We start from the raw sequence: 19663 nt of genomic DNA on the forward strand, positions 1-19663 counted from the left end.
CTCCTTAGCTCATCCCCTGAGCCGCCAACACAGCGCTCGCGGCAAGATGTGGCCGATTAAACGGCACTCACGGCGGCCCCGGGAACGTAAACGGCTTGGAACCAAAAGTCACGACAGCGCCACGCGGCTGCTTTAGCCGAGAGACGCGAGGGAGGAGCCAGGAACCCAGCCAGCCCGTGCAAGGGGCCAACGGGGATAATCTCGGATTCTAAACGTTCTCGGACGTCCACAGCGTTAGACGTGAGCCAGGCCCCGCCCACTGGCGCGCTCTGTGAATTCCTGACGGCAGCGCGAGCCAGGGAGCTGCTGAACGTTTCGGAAGCGCCACCGAAAGGACAGAAACGGTAACGAGCGCCTGAGAATGCGACTTCCTTGCCCCCCCCTTCCAGGGAAGATGGGAAATGCTGTTGTCCATTGTGCAGAGGTGGGGGCCTCGACTGGCTGCACCGAGTCTGTGGCAGACCCATCCCCGTGGGAGAAGCAAGGCCGCCATCGCTCTTGCTATGGCCCTTGGTACCCCAGGGAGCGGGCCCCTCGAGGGACCCCAGGCCAGCCCCCCCCAGGCGTGGGTCCCAAGGGTGGCGCGGGCAGAGAACCCGTTAACGCTGCCGGTATTTTCAATGAGCACCCAGCTGAGCTCAGTCAGCAGCGCCGCCCTGAGGGAAAGGTTCCCCGAGGGACGAGGCCAAGGTAGTGCAGGGGTCTCGTACTCAGTTTCCCGTGCCAGCCCTCAAATGCTCCTCGTGGGTCAGTGGGCACCCCCCTGTGGCAGCGCTTGGGGGGTCTCTGTACATCCCCCCCCCCCATCGCCCAGCCCCGCCTGCCACCCCACCACCAGTAGCACAGCGGGGCTACAGCGACTTCTGGCCTTCCGGAAAACTTCCATCTCTGTGGCCGGGGGAGGTTTGGGCAGAGCCATCCCAGGCCCTGCGGCAGCGAGTGTGATGGGCCCTGACCCCTGCTGCTACCCCCCGCCAGGCCCCTGGGAATCCCCCAGGTCACGTCCCTGAGGGAAGGGGGCAATGGGGGAGAGGATAGAGCAGGGGTGGGAAGAGACGGGGCGGGAGTCAGGCAGGGACAGAGCAGCGCTTGGATACGGACACCCCCTCAGGGCCTCCGGTGCCGGGAGTTTAAGACCCCGCATAGAGCTGATCCAAAACGTCAGCGAAGAAAGAAAAGTTCAGCTCTCCCGTCTGCTGGCCCTGCGGCTCCACCCAGCCCCAGGTCTGCAGCTGGCACCAGCCGGGCCTGGCTCTGCCCTTTGGCGGCTGCAGTCAGACATTCCTCAGGCGTGTACCTCCCCTCTCTCCGGTCCTGCTCACCCCAAGGTCACACGGCTCCCAGGGCAAGCGAGAGCAGGGAGCTGTTTTCCTGCCGCAGACCGAGCCCTTGCCAGGCGGGGTGGGAGATGCCATCCAAATACCTGCGGCCGCTCCGGCCCAGGCACCCGGCCAGCTGAACCTGGCCAGCCCCAGCCCTCAGGACACAGCTGTTCTCCGACCAAACCCAACCGGCAGAAGACATGCTGCGTCGTTCATTTCTCGCGGCCTTCGGCGGGGCGGCGGCTGCCCGGCCTGACCCAGAATGGGAGTGGGGATCAGAGCCACATGGAGCCCCTGGAATAGGGGGTGCCTGCTACCCAGGGATCCCCTCGTGGCCGGCCTTCCCCTGCCACCCAGCTCCTCCACAAACTCAGCCCAAAGGAAACTTCCCCCCTCCCCGGGCCAAAGGGATCCTTCCTCACGTGCACACCGGCCTCCCAGGCCTCCACCCCCCAGGCTGCGCCCCTCTCCCCTCCTGGGGGTCCCAGGCCTATGTCACAGGGCTAGGTCACAGCTCAGTGTCACTCCAAGAGCCGGACTTGGTGCCTGGAGCTGCTTCCTCAAGCCAGCTGCTCCGAGCTTCCCCCCTTTTGCAGCTCACGGCTGCTCCTTGCAGGGCTCCGCTCTTGGGCTTTATCCCCCCAGGATCTGGCTCATTAGGGGGGAAGTGGGAGGGAGACAGTGGGAGAAGGACTTGAGAACATCTGGGGGCCGGCGCACAAGTTGCATCTCCAATGTCCCGCCACCCGCTTCGGCACAAGAAAAGGGGACCAAGGGAAAGTGGGTAAGACCCTGATGTGAGGCATGAACACTGGAGCAGAACTGAGCGGAGGAGGAGCTGGGGGCAGGGGATGTTACCCACAACGGAGGAAGAGGGGGGCGAGTTTCTTGAAATCCCATCTCAGAGTCTCCCCATCTCACTGGCCACGACGCAGGCTTGAAAAGCAGCCGGCACCGTCCCTCGAGGCTGGTGTTTGCCCCCCCCCCACACACACACTCGCTTCGCCCTCCTGCAAAACTTGCACACCCCGTGGAGCGGCCGAGAGTGCGCGAGACTCGCTCGCGTCCTTACACAACTCCTGAAGCCTGCGGGCCGTTCGAGAGCGGGCAGACGAACGACGCACCCAAGGGCAGCGGTACGGAGAGCCAGGCAGCAGCCTCTTGGCTCCTGTTCCGGAATGAGAGGTCACGGCAGGGGATGGCTGGCCGCTCCAGACGCCACTTGCGAACAGATTTAGTGGCGGCTGCGCATTTCACCTCGGTCACAACAATGATCCCGTTTCTCCGGTTTCTGAGCAAGCTGACCCGGTACTTGAGAAGCTGGTCGGAGCTGGACTACGCCCCCCTCACCCTGGCTCAGGCCTGGAATTCTGCAGACATGAGCATCCAACACCACGGGGACGTCTGCATTAGCACTTGTCAGTAACGCAGACCCCCCGCGGGACGCAAGGTTCACCGCAGACAGGCCGGTGTGGACGCGCCGCCAGCGGGAGATGCGACGACGGCTAATGGGAGTGGTTTCATTGGAGCGACAGGAGAGCTCTCCCAGGGTGTGTCTAGACTACAGGGATTTCTCGAAAAAAGGGGCCTTTTTGTCGAAAAATCTTTACCTGTGTCTAGACTGCAGCCACATTCTTTCAAAAGGATATCGAAAGAACGCGGCAGTTTTTTTGACTGCGGAAAACCTCGTTTTACGAGGAAGAACGCCTTTTTTTTGAAAGTGCTCTTTCGAAAAAAGGCGCTATGTAATGCAAACAGGGCTTTTTCGAAAGGGAGCATCCAGACTGCCTGGCTCGCTTTTTCGAAAGTACTGGTTGTAGTCTAGACGCTCTTTTTCGAAAGAGGCTTGTAGTCTAGACGTAGGCCCACCGGCACAGAGCGTTGACACAGGAGACCTTCAGCACCGCAGAGGACTGGAGTGCAGGTCAGAAGCGATAGGGGAGGGAGGCGCAGACGCACCAAGAAAGTTGATGGATTAGGGAGGAAATTCTGGACGAGGCTCAAAACCGCTCTTTGGCTTTAGGTTTCAGATCATCGGCTGGAAGAGATTTCCAGCTCCTGACTCGTGTGCGCGCTGTGGGTTCGCTCTCTCCCAGGTGGGTCAAGCTGAACACAACATGCAATTAGCCAGTAACCACATCACAAGCAGCTACACAACAGCCTTACGGCGAGTGTGTGTGCGAACACAGGCTCTGCCAGAGTCCCAAGCACCCAGCAAGTGCTCAGGGCTGACCCCCCACGATCTAGCCATGGCACCTCCCAGGCAGCGCACCCCCAGCTGGCTCCATGCAGATGACGTTCTGCCTAGCAGACTCCTCCTGCAGCTCCCAAGAGCTCTTCCCTCCCTGTGCTCGTGTGCGGCGGCGCTGAGGACTGCCAGGCGCTGTTAAAAAGTTCCTGGGTTTTACCCCTGAGACCACCGCAGTTCCATAGCGAGTGAGCAGATCGCTGTGTAATCCCATAGGGTCCTTCAGAAGAAAGCGGTGACTGCGTCTCTCTCTCATTACGAGCACCAGCGCCTGTGGCGAGGGGTGACTAGCGCCCGGGTTGTCTGCATAATGCTTTTGACACAATAACCACAAGCTGGCCATAGGACACACTGAGTTACACCCAGGCACCTCCCTACCCCCTTTCTTCATGCCTTGATTTAGCTTTCCTGCTCTGCCGCAGAAGATACGGCTGGGTAGAGCGTTGGTTTCCTGGCTCCCAACCTGCAGATTCGCCCTGGGGTGGTTTTCTGGAGCCAGAGCACAAGGGTTTGCACATGTAAGACCAAGTGAAAGCCCAGCCTCAGAGCGACGAGGGGAAACACCTCCAGAAAGGCACCCCGTGATGGGAAAGGACGGGGCGGGATGGCGCATGGAGTCTGGCGCGGCCCGTGCATGCCGCAGTCCTGGGCCACCCGCAGCACTTCAGTGTCTTTGCTCAGGGCATGGAAAAGCGAGTCTCAAAGTCTGAGCTCAAGGCCGTGGTTGACCGTCCCCCTCCTCATGCTGAGTGGAACTGCAGCGGGGCACCCCCACCCCACCGCGGCCAGGAAAGGGTTAAGGAGCTGCAGTGGGCCCCCTCAGCTCCGCCACACTGCCCCCGCCAGGCTCAGAGGAAGGGCCGGAAAGGGGAGAGCACAGCTGGGGGGGCTGGCGGGGAAGGAGAGCAGAGCTCCAGCTGGCACTCTGCCGGCACCTGCTGCCTATCCGGGCCTCCCTGAAGCCTGATGTAGGATGTGTTCGCTCCTAGCATCTTGTCTGCTGCCGTGAGGTAAAACTGTCGCCGGGGGGGAGGGGGGGAGCTGCCTGAAGGGGGCGACAGCCAAGTGATCCCCTTTGGGTTTGTGCCGAGCTGGGGCGGGGGACGCAGGCCGCGACCTGGCCCTGTGCGAGGGAGAGTCCGGAGCCGTGCAGCGCGCGAGGGACGGGCAGAGGCAGCCCTAGCAGCAGCAGGCCTGGCACATGGGCATCACCCAGATCCGGCCCCTTGAGTCGCCGCCACCAGCCTCTGGGGGCCACCTCCCCATAGCGGCTTGGATCAGGTGGCTGGGGATGTGCAGAGATGTCTGGAGACAGACACTCCCTCCTTCAGGCGTCTCCCCTGCTCCGAGGGAGGAGGGAGCCAAGCTGGCAGCCCTGTCTGAGGGCATAGCGAGGGACCTGGCTCTCAGGTCTCCATGGATGGCAGCGACTTCTCCCCAGGTGAGCTAGTGGAGAGATGGGAAGGCAGGAAACCGACGGTGACGCGTAAGGAGGAAACGGAATTGGCGTCCCATGACCGGGGAGCTCTGCAGAGCAGCTCTCCTGCCTTCAGAAGGGGCTCTCGGGCTGGTCCACCGCAAGGTGCCACTTCGGCAGGTGGCAGGACCAGAACAGAGCCCCACCGTTCCTATCCGCGTCTGCCAAGGGCCGAAGGGCTGCTCTCGGCTCTCACACAGACACTGCCGGTAGCGGGAGGGCAGCTGCAGGCAGCAGAAAGCCAGAAACACAAGCTGATCTGGGCCACAGCTACCCCGATCCAAGGGACTGAGGCCATAGAACTGGTTGGTGCAGGGTGCAGCCAAATTCTTTTCCAGGCTCACTCAGTCGAGGTCAGGGCCCCCGGGGCAGATTGTAGGTTTACAGCCACAGGAATGCACAACTCCACCCAGTGGACAGGCCCAACTGGCCCGACAGGAACACACGGGTCCCCTGCCCACTGATTCAGGCTGGGCAGCGCTCTGGGGAGAATGGAAGAGATTTGGAGAACCCCTGTGCTCCAAGCCAGGCTGCCTCAGCACATGGGGGCCAGGAACCCAGCAGGCTGGAAAGGTGCAGATCAGTGTTTCTTAAACTTTTGAAGACTGAGGAAGACCAAAACATTTTTTTAATGAGGAACACCAAGGATTTTTTGTTGAGGAAAAAAAAGGGTCCGGGGAAAGTTATTGAGAAAAAAGGTCACCTGCCTCTTTAAGAGCGGCCATTTTGAATTCTGTTCTCCGCAGCACACCGGTGTGCTGCAGAACACAGTTTAAGAAACCCTGGTGTAGATGAAGAGGCCGGGCCAGCAGGGGGCTCCCAAGCAGGTGAGGAGCCAAGGGTGCCCTCTGCGAGAATCAACCCTCTTAACGTGGGGGAGCGTTCCAACCTTGCACGACAATGGGGGGAGGAGCCGCTTGATTCTTGGGGTGGCCACCCTCAGGTACCCAGAAGACCAGTGGATTCACAGCAAACCCAGCAAAGTGCAAAACGGGGAAGGAGAAAGCATCCACCTCGGGTACATGCTGAGGAACGGCCAGGTCCGGCCTTTTGTGGAGCAAGTGCCGACGTTGAAAGCCTGCCCCACCTCCACCACAAAACCGGCACAACAGTCCCTGGGACTCCAGGGTCCTGTCCACCACAGCAACCCCCACAGTGGACACAGAGAAAAGCCCAGGACAGGCGGCTGGGCAGAAGCTGGGGGGAGGAGAGAGAAAGGGCTGCCCTTTAAAAAGTTGCCCATTTCAGACGAACAAGCACATACTAAAATGTGCTCTCTTCGGCAGAGATGGACAGGCCGGCCTGGCTGCAAGTCCAAGGTACGTTCCAAAAAACATGGACTTAGTAAAACAACTTAAAGCGGGGAATTCTTTTCCCACAGCTGACTTCCACTGGCGCCAACTGGGGTGTTTTTTTGGCGTGACTTAAGAGCGGGGAATTGGAGGACTTATAACGCATCAGTTCCTAAAAGCATCAATGACTTTAGTGCGGAACGGATGTAAACCGGGCAACTTGTAGCAGGGACGCCCTGTCACGTACTTAAACGAAACACCTTGAACAACCCACATTCGTTACCAGTAGAACCTCGTGTATGTCCAGTAAAATTGAACCAGACGTTTGTTCTCGGATCACAAAATGACACGCACGCGACTGAGTTACAGAAAAGGCAATGTATTTGGTTTCCACGTTATTGTAAACTGATTTTGGTTTCGATCGATCAGATCTGAATGCCTGTGCTAAGGTTTCTGTTCCCCCCGTAACAGTAACGGCTGAAATGACCGAAAAGTGAAGGGAAGCTAGAGGGACACCCAAGTACACGTCATACACAGATTGAGTCCTGCCCTCATCCACAGGAATGCTCCAGGGAATGTTAGGTTCAGCTGTTTGTTTTTTCCCCCCTTTGGGTTATACTAACAAAAACTCTACTGTTTATTAAAGCAAAGCTACAGTAAATTGTCTTGCAGTCTTACAGCAGGATTCGTATTACCAGTAGGACATGCATGTATTGCAGTCACACACACACACCCCCAGCCGTCATACAGTAGCCACTTGGCACCTTAAAAAAAAACCCTTAGACATTCATTTCTTCAGTGGTCAGCATCAGAATCACACCAAATGTCTGGATAAAAACAAAAAGAATACTGCCCAGGTCTCCACTGCGAGTAATATTTTTGCAATGGATGGAGCTTTTGTCTCCCATTTGTTCAACATGCATCACTGGAACTTGAAGGCACACTGGCCGAAGACAGCCCTGTTTTTTGTTTTGTCCTCTCAACTAAAGTGCTGCCCTAAGGGTACAAATAATAAAATGAAACATAAAATAAAAAAAAAAAGGCCAAACTGGATGCAGCACACAAAGTTGAATGTCACGTAGCGACCACAGTACTTGGAAAGGCAGCCCAGCTGCCCGGATTCTAACTCAGAGGCGTGCTCTGAGAGGCATCGATGAAAGCCATCTACTTGCCTTTAAAATAGAGAGAGGTGCAGGCAAAACCTGCAACCTTTTCTGCGACGTGTACGGTCTAGACTAACACTCTACCTGGAAGAAACTGGTCTGTCCGTAACCAGCTTCGCGTGGGCAATCTCCTCCCCCTACCTGTTCCTGAAGCACCAGCGGGACAGCGCTGTTCTGACCTAGTGACTTAGCGGTGTGGGGGAAAACCTGGATTAGCTCTACTCCTTCGAGAGCACGACTCAAACCAGAACTGGTGGGCTGCAGCTTGCCAGGGCGATCGGAAGCTGTGCGTTTCTGGGGAAGACACCTGGAGGGTGCAGCCATACTGCATTTCTCATCCTCGCAGGGTTAGACTTGCTGAGCTTTACTTGCAAGATCAAGCAGGTTTTGGAAAACGAAGACCAACAATAATCCATCACCCAAATCATCGTTAGGGAAGTCTCATTTGGAACCTGCAGTCCCTACCCTATGTAGGAGGAGGGGTGTGATTTAAAAAACAAAACAAAGCAAGAACAGTTGTCCACCCTCCTAAGCAGGAGTTTTGGGAATGTCCCCAAAAGCACATCTGGGGGGTGGGGGGGAAGGTTGTGTCACCTTTTTTTAAGTTGTTCTTAAGCCTGTTCTGGGCTCCCTTTGGACTCAGCCACTTTAGCTGGGCGAGTGACTGGTCTGAGAGTTGGGGGAGTCCTGCTCGTTTATTGTGTTCAGGAGGACACACGCCGGGTGCCGAGGCAGATGGTGGTGGTTGTGTTCACGGGGCTGCTCTTCGGAGGCATTAAAAAGCCCTTCTTCCTCATCCCCGTGGGGGCGCCCGCTGCAGCTGTCACAGAAGTCCAGGGGCCCCTCCAAAGCATCGTCCATCAGCCCGTTGAGCTCCTTGAGGTCGTCGTCGGGGTGGCCCCGGTTGCAGATGCAGACTTCGATGCCTGAGTCGCCGGTGAAACGGCGGTGCCTGCCGGGGGACTTGTCCTTGGCATCGGGCAGCGCGGTGTTCTGGTCTAGGCTTTCACAGCTGAAGTCTTTCAGCAGTTCCTCCTTGCACTCTGACTCCTTATCGGGGAAGGGTACGGGATCGGCCATTTCCTCCAGCTCCGCTGCAGTGCTGGAGTGGCCTGGCTCCGTACCCTGCCCTTTGGCGACTGTGCGTTCAACCAATGTCATGGAGGGTTCTGGCTCCCGGACACTGAGGGACCCAGTGTTGTCCGTGCTGCTGTGACTGCCACCTGGAGCTGGAGGAGAGCTTGTCTGGGCTGGCTGTAGATTTCGGGGTGTATCCGGGATCGTGCTATTGCTGCCTGCTTGGACACCCTGCTGATGTAAGGCACTGTACGGTGGGGGAGGGGTTGGAGGTCGGTTCACCACTTCCTCATAGGGAGGCAGTAAATAATTTGGCAAAAATCCTAAAATGGGGAAGTAGGAGAAGTTATTTCACATGCAACTTTCCCGACATTTGTTATTTAACAATCGGTCAATGTCATTCACCAAAGGTAATAATTCCTGGCCCATCTCTAGCGGCTTCCAAACCAAGCAATGAGGAGTTAGCACCAGTCCCTATGCCATCCAGGGTGTATTAGTAGTCACATTTCAGAGAAGGGGAAACTGAGGCACAGAAAGCAGGCATGACTAGATCAAGGTCAGAGGGAGTCTGTACAGAGCTGGGAATAAAATCCAGATCTCTAGACTCCCAGTCCCATGCGGTAGCTACAGGACCACCCTGGGCATAGCACTAAATATGACAGTCCTGCCTTGGAGGCAAGAAATGGATTAGGTGATTATGAGGCTGGGGTTCTATAGGCATACACGGTTCAATTAAAAAAACAAAGATTTCACCTCCTGAAGCTTTTTGCATATGTAAGGGGGGGCCAGTGACATGGAATATAAGACACTTGTCCATATTTTAACCTTGGATTCAGGATTTCTGGTGTGGCTACAGTAATGCTGCCCCAGGAGTCCCAAGGGGAACTTTCTATTTATGAAACAAAATACAGGACTATGTAGCACTTTAAAGACTAACAAGATGGTTTATTAGGTGATGAGCTTTCGTGGGCCAGACCCACTTCCTCAGATCAAATAGTGGAAGAAAATTGTCACAACCATATATACCAAAGGATACAATTTAAAAAAATGAACACATATGAAAAGGACAATGACAATTTTCTTCCACTATTTGATCTGAGGAAGTGGGTCTGGCCCACGAAAGCTTATCACCTAATAAACCACCTTGTTAGTCTTTAAAGTGCTACATGGTCCTGTTTTTTGTTTCAGCTAGACCAGACTAACACGGCTGCATCTCTATCACTTTTCTATTTATGCTTATAAGGGGTCCACAAGTCAATGAAAGATTTTCTTAAGGAGGCAAAACTGGCTCAAGTGGATGGAATTAAGCAACCGATCAAAACTTTCTTTAAGAGGTGAAACTCCTGGTGACACGTCCTTATATGAGCACACGTCAGGGCAACTGCTCTCCTCTTCCCGCCAATACGGCTCCTGCGGCTGCAGTAACAATGAACTGGCCAGCTCCCTGGGAACCTCACATGTCTAGTGTGCAGAGAAGGGTTGGGAACCAGAAGGCTCCCAGGTGAGGCTCTGTTCCCACCAGGCCCCGGGTGACCAACCTCTGTCAAGCTACTTCCTCTAGCCCAGTCAAAGCAGCTGTAAAAAGAGGTGAGATGGCAGGAGTAGCACAGAAACCCCCAAGCTCTCCTGAACAGGGTCTGTTTAAACCTTCTCCATAGGCAGGACCAGATAATCCAGGAGCAGAACAAGGCCAGCAATTAGGTCCTGGTGCTGGCACAGATCTGCTTCCGGAGTCAGTAGGGCCTCGAGTTCCCAGCAGCTAGAATTTACTTCCTCCTTGCCACGGACCACAAGCAGGGTGGGAGCAGCTCCCAACCTCCTGCTCTGACCCAGCTGCTTCTCCCCACCTTCACCAATTCACTGGCTTTCACTTTTCCAAAAGCCAGCCTGCCCCCCGTTACATTCAGACCCTCTGTAGGAAGTACCTACGGAAATAAAACGGCAGGGCCGAGTAGTTATGGGCTTCCCGGTAAGCGATCAGGTTAATCTCGTGTTGCCGCTGTTGGGCTTGGAGGCGGTGTTTGGCGCGCCGGTGATGGCAAACGCAACAGCAGCTTAATATGATGATGACAGTCCACACCAGCCAGAACCCTGGGAACGAAGAGGAAGAAAAGAAACAGTTCTCAACAATGCAATTTACTTCCTTGGGACGGGGCGAGGGGAGGACGGAAGATGCAGTGGAAAAGGTTAGAGAACAGGGATGTAATTAAGTAACTTAAGTAAAATGTCAGCAATTACACGGTTATGCGTGGGGTGACAGGCAACTTCCCACGTGTGCCGGCTCCCACCTGCCACCATGCGTAACTGCCTTTGATAGAGGCAGCAGCACAGGGTGCCAGATTGCTCCGCAGAAGCTAGTGCACACCAGGAACCGGCTCTTAAGCCAGCTCACTCCCTGCGTACTGGGAGCCTGTGTGTAACCACGTACGTTAACTGATGAGCCCTGGCTCACCTGTTAACCGTTTACACAGTTCCACTTTCCCATCCCTAGAGGATAATATTTAAAAGCAGCAAGGTGCAAACCTAAAGCTTCAATTTCCACAGATGTTCTGCTTAGGGCCCTACCAAATTCATGGTCTCCTTTGGTCAATTTCACAGCTATAGGTTTGTAGAGCTGCTGCCTTTATGTCTGTGCTGCTGCTGGCAGCGGTGCTGTCTTCGCCTCTGGAAAGTGGCGGCTGCTGGCCGGGAGTCCAGCTCGCAAGGCAGAGCTGTGGCCTGCTGCAATGCAGACGCAATGTTGGACAGGTGTCTGGCAAACAGCTGCCACACTCTGGCTGCCAGCAAAGCAGAGGTAAGGGTGGCAATACCATCAGCCCCCCTACAATAACCTTGCGACCCCCCTGAAATGCCCTTTTGGATCAGGACCCCTAATTTGAGAAACGCTGGTCTCCCCCGTGAAATCTGGAGCGTAGGGGTAAAAGCACATGCACAGCCAGATTTCAGTCGGTGCCTTCTTTTTCATGGCCATGACTATGGTAGGGCCCTACATATGCTGTACTTGGGCTCAAAAACATACAGGTTACAACCAGACTCAGGGATACATTGGCACGAAACGCAACCTGGGAAATGTTACATGCGCTTCGGCACCTGAAAGAGCAGAGCGCTGGGAGAGACGACGAAGAACTGCCAGGTGTCTAGGCACCGTGTAGCCCCTTAAAATCTCACCCATCGCAAGTGTTTGTCCTAGCCAAAATGGACAGGGCTGTGCAGAGGGGACGATGGCAAACCAGGTCACTGCAGACCAGAAGGACACGTCACCTTCACAGCATAGATCTCACCCGAGCAGCAGTGTACACAGGCGCGGGATTTCTCTTTTCCCCAGGGGTGTGCCAACCCCGCGCTGCCCCCAGGCCACTCCCTCTGCCACAGCCCCGCCCTCATTCTGCTCTCCCCACCCCCACTCCGTCCCCTTCCCGGACTGCTTGCTACCCTCTCTCAAGCCCTGCCCCAGCCTGCAATCAGCTAATCGGGAGCACCTCCAAACCCCTGGAGTCGGTGCCTGGGACTGTATAGGAAGGACTCTGGCAGATTACAAAGCAAGTTTAACATTTAGGGATAGAAAACAAGTCTGATATCGACCTGACTCATAGGATAACGAATCTTATGGATAAAGGGGAAGCGGTGGATGTGGTATACCTAAACTTTAGTAAGGCATTTGATACGGTTTTGCATGATCTTCTTATCAATAAACTAGGCAAATACAACTTAGAGGGGGCTACTATAAGGTGGATGTGTAACTAACCGTTCTCAGAGAGGAGTAATTAATGGGTTCACAATCATGCTGGAAGGGTGTAACAAGAGGGGTTTTGCAGGGCTCTGTTTTGTGATCGGTTCTGTTCAATAGCTTCATCAACGATTTAGATATTGGCAGAGAGAGTACGCTTATAAAGTTTGCAGATGATACCAAGCTGGGAGAGGTGGCAAGAGCTTTGGGAAAAAAGCAAACCTGATTCTGGGATGCATTAACAGGTGTGTTGTGAGCAAGACCGAGAAGTCATTCTTCCGCTCTACTCTGTGCTGATTAGGCCTCAATTAGTCTCTCCTGACTTCCATAATTTTTCAAAGTTGATAGAGGAGGTATCTGAGCCTTTACCTATCAGCTCCTTGCGTACTGCAGGATGCATTCCATCAGCCTTGGTGTCTTGCAGACGACATCTAACTTTTCTAAGTGATTTTTAACTTGTTCTCCTGCATGGCAGGGGGCTGGAACGGGGTAGGAGAGGGGAGGGATGGGACAGCAGTGTCTGCCCCCCTCAGGGTCTTGTGGGCTCTCTGAGCTGGAGCCAGCTCTAGAGTGCAGGGATCAGACTGGATGGAACCGGAGGGAATTGAGTTGTTCACAAAAAACAGATCTTTCCCTGTGACAGAAGCAAGCAGAGAGAAGGCCACAGAACCCCGGCGTGGAGCATCCTAACTTGATTTTGTATTCCTTTAATTGCACAGGCTGAACGAGTAGCTCTGAATTTAGAAAAGACTGATCCTGTACCCATGTCTCTAAAGACCTAACTAGAAGTTAAACTCTGGGCTAGATCTCTCCTGGGGTTAGGAGGAACGGGGGTAGGGTGGGAAAGAGGTTATCCATCCCCTACTGGCAGGTAAAGGACCCTGCAGCAAGAATTTGTTTTTGTCAATTATCGTCTTTGTTTGCGTTCCCATGCGTGTGCTTAAAACAGTGAAGTAACAGTGTTTCCGGTGAAAAATTATAGTTTTATACACACATCTCAAACACAAAATTTCCTTTTGGAGTCCAGCACCTTTGATCATCCAAAAGGAAAGTTTAAAGAAACCAAAACTCATCAGTGTTTTCCACTCTTTAAGGTCACTGCTTTCATTTCTCTCATTTTGGAGAGCATGAAGTCAGCCGTTCAAACTCGTCGGTTTGTGCATGTTCGCACAATGGTGCAATGCTTTTTCACAAGGAAATTTTACAACATAAAACGCTTTTTATCCAATTCTTTCCAAAAATCAAAACCAACCCCAACCACCTCATCCCAGGATGATCTTTCTAGAAATACTCATTGCCGTAGGATACCGCCTCCTCTAGCCACAATGCTTAGGAGTGTTTGGTTCAGATTAATCTCTGGTTTATTCTTTTTAAACCTAATTTTTGGCCTAACTCACTTAGAAGCATCCCTTTAAAACACATATATTATGCAGCGGCTGACAGCTTCTCCCTCATTAAGGCTGCAATAAGATTTTCCTTTTAAATGGGACATTTACAATTTTCTATTCTGCTCCTACACACTAACTAGATAAATGCCCATTTCCAATGCTGGTATTATACATGATAGCAAAAGTGTTTCCTCTGCGTATAAAATAGCATTAATTGAAATAAAGTGAAATTCAAGAGGTCCCCTCCTGAGAAAAAGAAGCCTGTTTATTTTTAGAAGGTGCGGAGAGAGAGGATGCAGAACGTAGGAATCTCGGGAATGAGAAATATTTCATTCCGAACTCAGGACCGAAAGCAATGCACCAGCACTAACCTTGAATAATTTCACTGTACCCATCACACACAACTACAATTTACTGTGCTGCCAAGCTCGCAGAACGAGGCCTTACATTTCTTACAGGTACTATAGTATCATATCCTTGGGTTAGGGACAGGGGGAAGAGAATAAGGGGTGCAGAAACTTCTAAGAAATTTAGGTGTGCAGGGGTGGAGTGCAGGATAGGAGGTAGGGGTGTGTGTGTGTGTGTGTGTGTGTGTGTACAGGAATCAGAACAGGAGGGCTGAGGTGTGTGTGTGGGGTGCAGGAATCAGAACAGGGGGCTGAGGTAGGTAGGGGTGTGTGCAGGAATCAGAACAGGAGGGCTGAGGTGTGTGTGCGTGTGCGCGTGTGCAGGAATCAGAACAGGAGGGCTGAGGTGTGTGTAGGGAGGTGCAGGAATCAGAACAAGAGGGCTGAGGACAAGGTAGTGCAGGACTCAGGACTAGCCGTAAGACAAGCCCCAGAGGACCCAGATAAGCTGGGATAGAGGTGGGGGTTTGGGAGGGAGGCTGGGTCCGGTTGCGGAGTGTGTCGTAGGGTTGTCAGGTGTCCTGTATTTTCACCTCCTGGCAGGGGAAAAAAAACACCCAGGAAATACCAGACATTTCAGGTGTCCGGTATTTTCTGAATTTTTTTACTGGACAGGAGGCGAAAATACTGGACTGTCCGGGTTAATCCCGGACACCTGGCAACCCTACTCAGGACAGAGGGAGCAAGGGCGCCCTTTAGGAAGGGCAGTGAGGCTGACCCCTCCGCCCCGCCTGGTTCCTACCGACGCTGCTTGTTGCTTGCTCTTCTCCTTCGGTCACTGTCCGGAGGCGAGAGGAAAACTCACAGGGTGGGTCACACACTCCTCTGCCCCCTCCCTGCCCCAGCCAGGAGGGAAGAAGGCAGGGACGACGTGTTCTTTCCTCTCACTCCCTGACAGTGACAGCAGGGGAACAGCGAGCAACCAGCAGCGTCGGTAGGAATGGGGGATTCAGCCCCCCTTCCCTAAGGAGGGACAGCCCCAGACCGGTGTGGGGTGCACTTCCAGCCAGCCCCCTTCTTCTGCCCGCTGCTTAGCGTGGCAGCCTGCAGGAGAGCCCCTTAGCCAGACTGGGCGTGGGCCCCCCTCCTCCCACAGCGGAGCATCCCAGCAGGAGCAGCACGCCTCGGTAGTTAAGTCAGATTTTCCAGCCAGTCCACTCTGCCCGGCGTCCTGCGAGGGTCACGGAAACCAAGGTGAATGTCTGAGTCCCAAGAGCTGCACGCAAGTTCCATCCAGGTGTCAGAACGCTGCTATTTCTCCCCCATCCCTCCCACACCCAAGAGGCCTTTATCCAGAGCGCTGTACGGAGGGCCGCCCCCCTCCAATCGCCAGCACCACCCCGAGGGACCGATCTGCCCTTTTCTGGCTGCTGTGAATGCCCAGAACCTCCCCTTGAAAGAGACGCTCTCCACTCGCTCAGGCCCTTGCTAGGCTAGGAAGTGAAACCAGGTCCTTCCTCACTATGGAGTCAACCCCAAGACAGGTTCAGATCTCATTTAATCAACTTTCCCACTTGAATCCCAACTGAAATGTGGAGACAAGTCACCCACAGCCACACTGCAAGAACAGCTGTGAATTACACCCCCCCCTTCCCAACTAGGACAGGGCGGTTAAACGGAACACCAGAGCGGCTCACTCTCGTCCATTTCATCGGTTCATTTCCCCAGGAATTATTTGCGTCCTGGTAAGTGTGCGCGTTAACCAGGGCTGGAGAGATGCCGCTGGTAAGCCATCGCAGCTGCGCCAGCAGAGCTCTGTGATAGAGATAGCGCCCACCCACGACTTAGGATTCCAGATTATGCAGATGAATCCGACGTGTATCTTATCCCAAAGGAGCCCAAACTGATAGACAAGCACCTCGCGGTGAAGTGTGGCAGCTGCGGCACAGACGGCAACGCTACACAACGGTTCAGGAGAGTAAACGGGATTCTACGGCAACTGCGGGGGCTCTTGTACATTTCAAAGCGGAAGCGCCGCGTGGAGCCTGGGGCCAGCGGGGGACACAGCGGCACTTCCACCTTTGAAACGTAGCCACAGCTGGGTGGGCTCTTGCCACATCTCAAAGCGGAGGCGCCCTTATCAATCGATCAAATAGTCGATGGAGATTCCATTGGCTATCGGATGAGTTGATTAATCTGATTTTAACATCCCTCCCGCGGGCTGCTGTGACACACTGAGGTGGAGGAGGGCTGCTCATGCAGCCCATCCTCCATTTCGGGCTGCCCACTCCGATTTAGTCCGACTTCCTGTGTACCAGAGGCAACAGAATGTCTCCAGAATAATTCCCTGGGCAGGGCTTTCAGAACAGCCTCCCACCCTGTAAGTACGCTCTGCGTTTGGTTTCCCACCCTTGGAGCATGAGCACAAAAGAAAAGACGGTTTCCTTGTGGCACAGGATAAACTGTTCTTCAGCAGGAACTAAGGAAAAGCCTTGCCGGAGTTGTTTCAAAGACGAAGAAAGCAAAGAGCAAATTCCCTCAGACAAACAACTGGGGAGATATCCCAGAGGCAAAACAGAAGTTTGGTGCTCCCCCCCCCCGAAAGAGCCCTCTGTGCCTTTGAAAAATCTTTCCCTGATGTGTATCAACAACTTTCTCGCTCCCACTTGGAAGGTAACTGCTGGCTTCATATGGGTTGGAGCAAAATGATCCCTTCCAGGGAAGGTGATACAAGGACAGGCAGGTGTCCTGCTACCCTGCGATGTAAAGTGCCTTCTTTGGAAGAAAGATCACTTCTTGGCTTGCTGGTGCATGGCACCAAGCTCCCTCAGACAAACAGAAATGACATTGTAGGGTTAACTGGTAAGCATGCCCCTTACCGGCTTGCTTACTGGGGTAACCGGTTAACAGTTAGGGGGCTGCTCCAGGCTGGCCGGACCAATCGTACCACATTGCAGCGTGGTAGGCTCGGTGGGAGCAGTTCCCACCCGTGCTGCAAAGCGCCTGGCCAGCCTGGAGCAGCCCGCGATGCAGGATCACCATGAGCTGATTAAACCAGTCAACTTTTTTACCAGGATGTTACATCCCTAGGACAGAAAGGCTCGTGTTGCTGGTGAAAAGGCCATACAGGACAACGATCAAATGTACGGAGGTTTCTGAATATTGATCAGTTTACTACACAGTTCTGTCAAAAGCAGAGGTCACCCCCAGCTCAAAAAAGACCTCGCTCAGAACACCCTGGGATCAAGAGCAAGTTCTGTGGAGGATAAAGCAGTAGTGCTGCAATTGCAAAGTGTCTATTGCATCAGACTCAAAGCCAGGGAGTTTGGCTTTTGCACCAGGGCTCTGTGCCGTAACACGTCAAAAGCTTGTCTTGTAAGACACTCGAGACCATGACGTCAGCTCCATGCACAGCCTCAAACGCACTGTCCCAGTAAGAGCAGAAGACGGAGCTGAACGCAGCCAAAACAGGCCTTATCCCATGGCTGGTGGTTCTGTTCCCAGTACAATCAACCCCTTTTCTGTCACACATCTGCCTTTGGAGACAGAAAGCAGGGATGGGATGGAAACAGTAACCATGTCGAATTACTACTAGGGATGTTAAGTAGCGGTGAATTAGCCAATCGAGTCGCTGATGGAATTTCAAGTAGTGACTTGACTACCCAATAAGACTAAGCTTACCAGGTAGTCAACTACTCAAGCAGTCGCTTACATCCCTAATTACTACTGAGTCCCCCTTCCCAGTAGAACCGTGGAATTGCCCAGATTTTTTTTTAAGCCTCACCTGAACAACATGTCACCAAAATGGGGAAGGGTCATTTTCTGTCTGATAGCAGGAGGCATAACGGCCATGCTCACCAAGGGCAACGTTTCAAAGCTCACACCGAGGGACGCTTCTTTTATCCACTGCACGATGGAAAACATGTTTTCATTCGTGTTCACGTTGCAAGGGCAGGAACAGAATAATCTGCCCTAGAGATCACGGTAAACTTGGGTAAATGCCACTGTTCTGTTGGCAGGAACCTCCCGTAGGCCAAGCCAAAAGACACTGCAGTGGGCGTCTGTCTCTCAGGCCTGTTGTGTAACATCGAGTGCTGGGAGTGGGGCCGTTTCACTAACTGACAGGCATCCTTGCGGGTAGCAGCGTCCTGCCCAAAGATGCTTGAATAGAAGCGAGTTCCGGGATCAATGTTTTTGTCACTCAAGAATGGGCAGCCCCTTTTAATCAGCGTTGCAATCTTGGGGCACTGGAGTCCTCCAAGTAGCATTGGGAAGAGACCAGTCTGATCTCAAAGGCCAGGTCCACGCTGCTTGATGCGAGACGAGGCTGTTCCATGCCAGACTGTGAGGCTACTGACTATGTAAGTTACCATACAATAGTAGCAGCTGCCCAATACAACAAATGTCTGTAGAGCAGAAGGGTCAAAACTCCAACCCCTGTTTATTCGTCCTCAGAGCTTGTGACGATGGAGATTAAGTGCAACTAATGCTGAGCCTCCAGCCATACGAGGCTACTACTGCTTAACACTCCAAAAGACCAGGAATAACCAGCTGGGAACATTCCTGCTTGAGGCCTCGCTGTCTTTCAGCTCCAGTCAATAGAGGCAGCAGTGCTACGTAACTCTGTCTCCATCCTGGGGAAAGCCATTGAGAGATATAGCACTCCTTTGTGCGCCAGAGGAAGTAACAACGCTAGAGGCCCGGCGAAGACCAGCCAATGAACCCCTGGTGCTGCTCTGCGAACACAAGTGGCGAGTTGAAACAGCGGCCTCAAATCCAAGATGAACACCAAGATTCAGAACACATCCCGGCCACTGGAGAGCCAGCTCTCAGAGCAACGCTCCCTCTCATTTTTTACACCCACGTGCAGAATTAATTTTGTTATGTGCACCAATATGGAGATGATGTGCGACAGGAGTGGGGCTGAGTGGTGCGTGGGGGGGAGGGGAGGGCCCTGGCTGGGGATGAGGGTTTTGGGGTGCAGGATGGCCCAGGGCTGTGGTGGGGGAGAGGACAACTCTCCCTGCTGTGCACCTGGGTGGCCGCACAGCTTCGCAGGAACTTAGTCCAAGACACAAGCAGCCCCAAGCGGCAAGAGGGTGGAAGGGCAAATGGCTGCTGAGGGCTAGATGACTACACTATGTGCTGGCCCGGGCCTGCTGACTCAGACTAGCCAGACTCAGCTAAGGGGATATTTAACTGCCGTTTAGACGGTTGCGTTAGAATCTCGACTCCAGGACTCTGCAAGGTGGGAGGGTCCCACAATTCAAACACCCCCTCCCTTGTCTACACCACAATTCAACACCCCCTTAGCCAAAGTCAGCAGCCAGAGGTGTCCAACGCAGTGTAGATACCCCCGAGGACGCATCCCTAAGGAACTCTCCTGCCTTTCTTTGGTGCTGCGGAGGCACTAGATCATCACAGCTCAGACTAGGCAAGACTGTTGCTGCTCCCACTTAACAAAGCAACCAGTAAAGAGGGCCAAGAGCTCTGTACTGTCTCACCTCCTTTCCCCTTCTCTCTGTGACTCTTACCAAGCTACACTGAATAGTTATGGATCGGCCTACGCCATTGTAAGATGATTTTGCTCAACTTAACTCCTGAAATTGGCTATAAATGGCG

At 53.8% G+C, this 19663-nt stretch overlaps 1 protein-coding gene across 3 annotated transcripts in view; it reads right to left on the reverse strand.

Annotated features, from left to right (window-relative positions):
- Positions 1–6702: 6702 nt before the first annotated feature.
- Positions 6703–19663, reverse strand: part of WBP1L (WW domain binding protein 1 like) — a 93081-nt gene continuing 80120 nt past the window's right edge. For all 3 annotated transcript variants that reach the window (XM_075935566.2, XM_075935565.2, XM_075935567.2), the window contains 2 exons: positions 10509–10670; positions 6703–8902 (listed from right to left, as the gene is read on the reverse strand). In XM_075935566.2, the coding sequence (XP_075791681.1) occupies positions 8151–8902; positions 10509–10670 (914 nt within the window). In that variant the 3' untranslated portion in view covers positions 6703–8150. The remainder of the gene's footprint in view (positions 8903–10508; positions 10671–19663) is intronic.

This window comes from Pelodiscus sinensis, chromosome 8 (genome assembly GCF_052426305.1).
Source record: "Pelodiscus sinensis isolate ZL-2025 chromosome 8, ASM5242630v1, whole genome shotgun sequence".
In the NCBI taxonomy this organism is placed as follows: Eukaryota; Metazoa; Chordata; order Testudines; family Trionychidae; genus Pelodiscus; species Pelodiscus sinensis.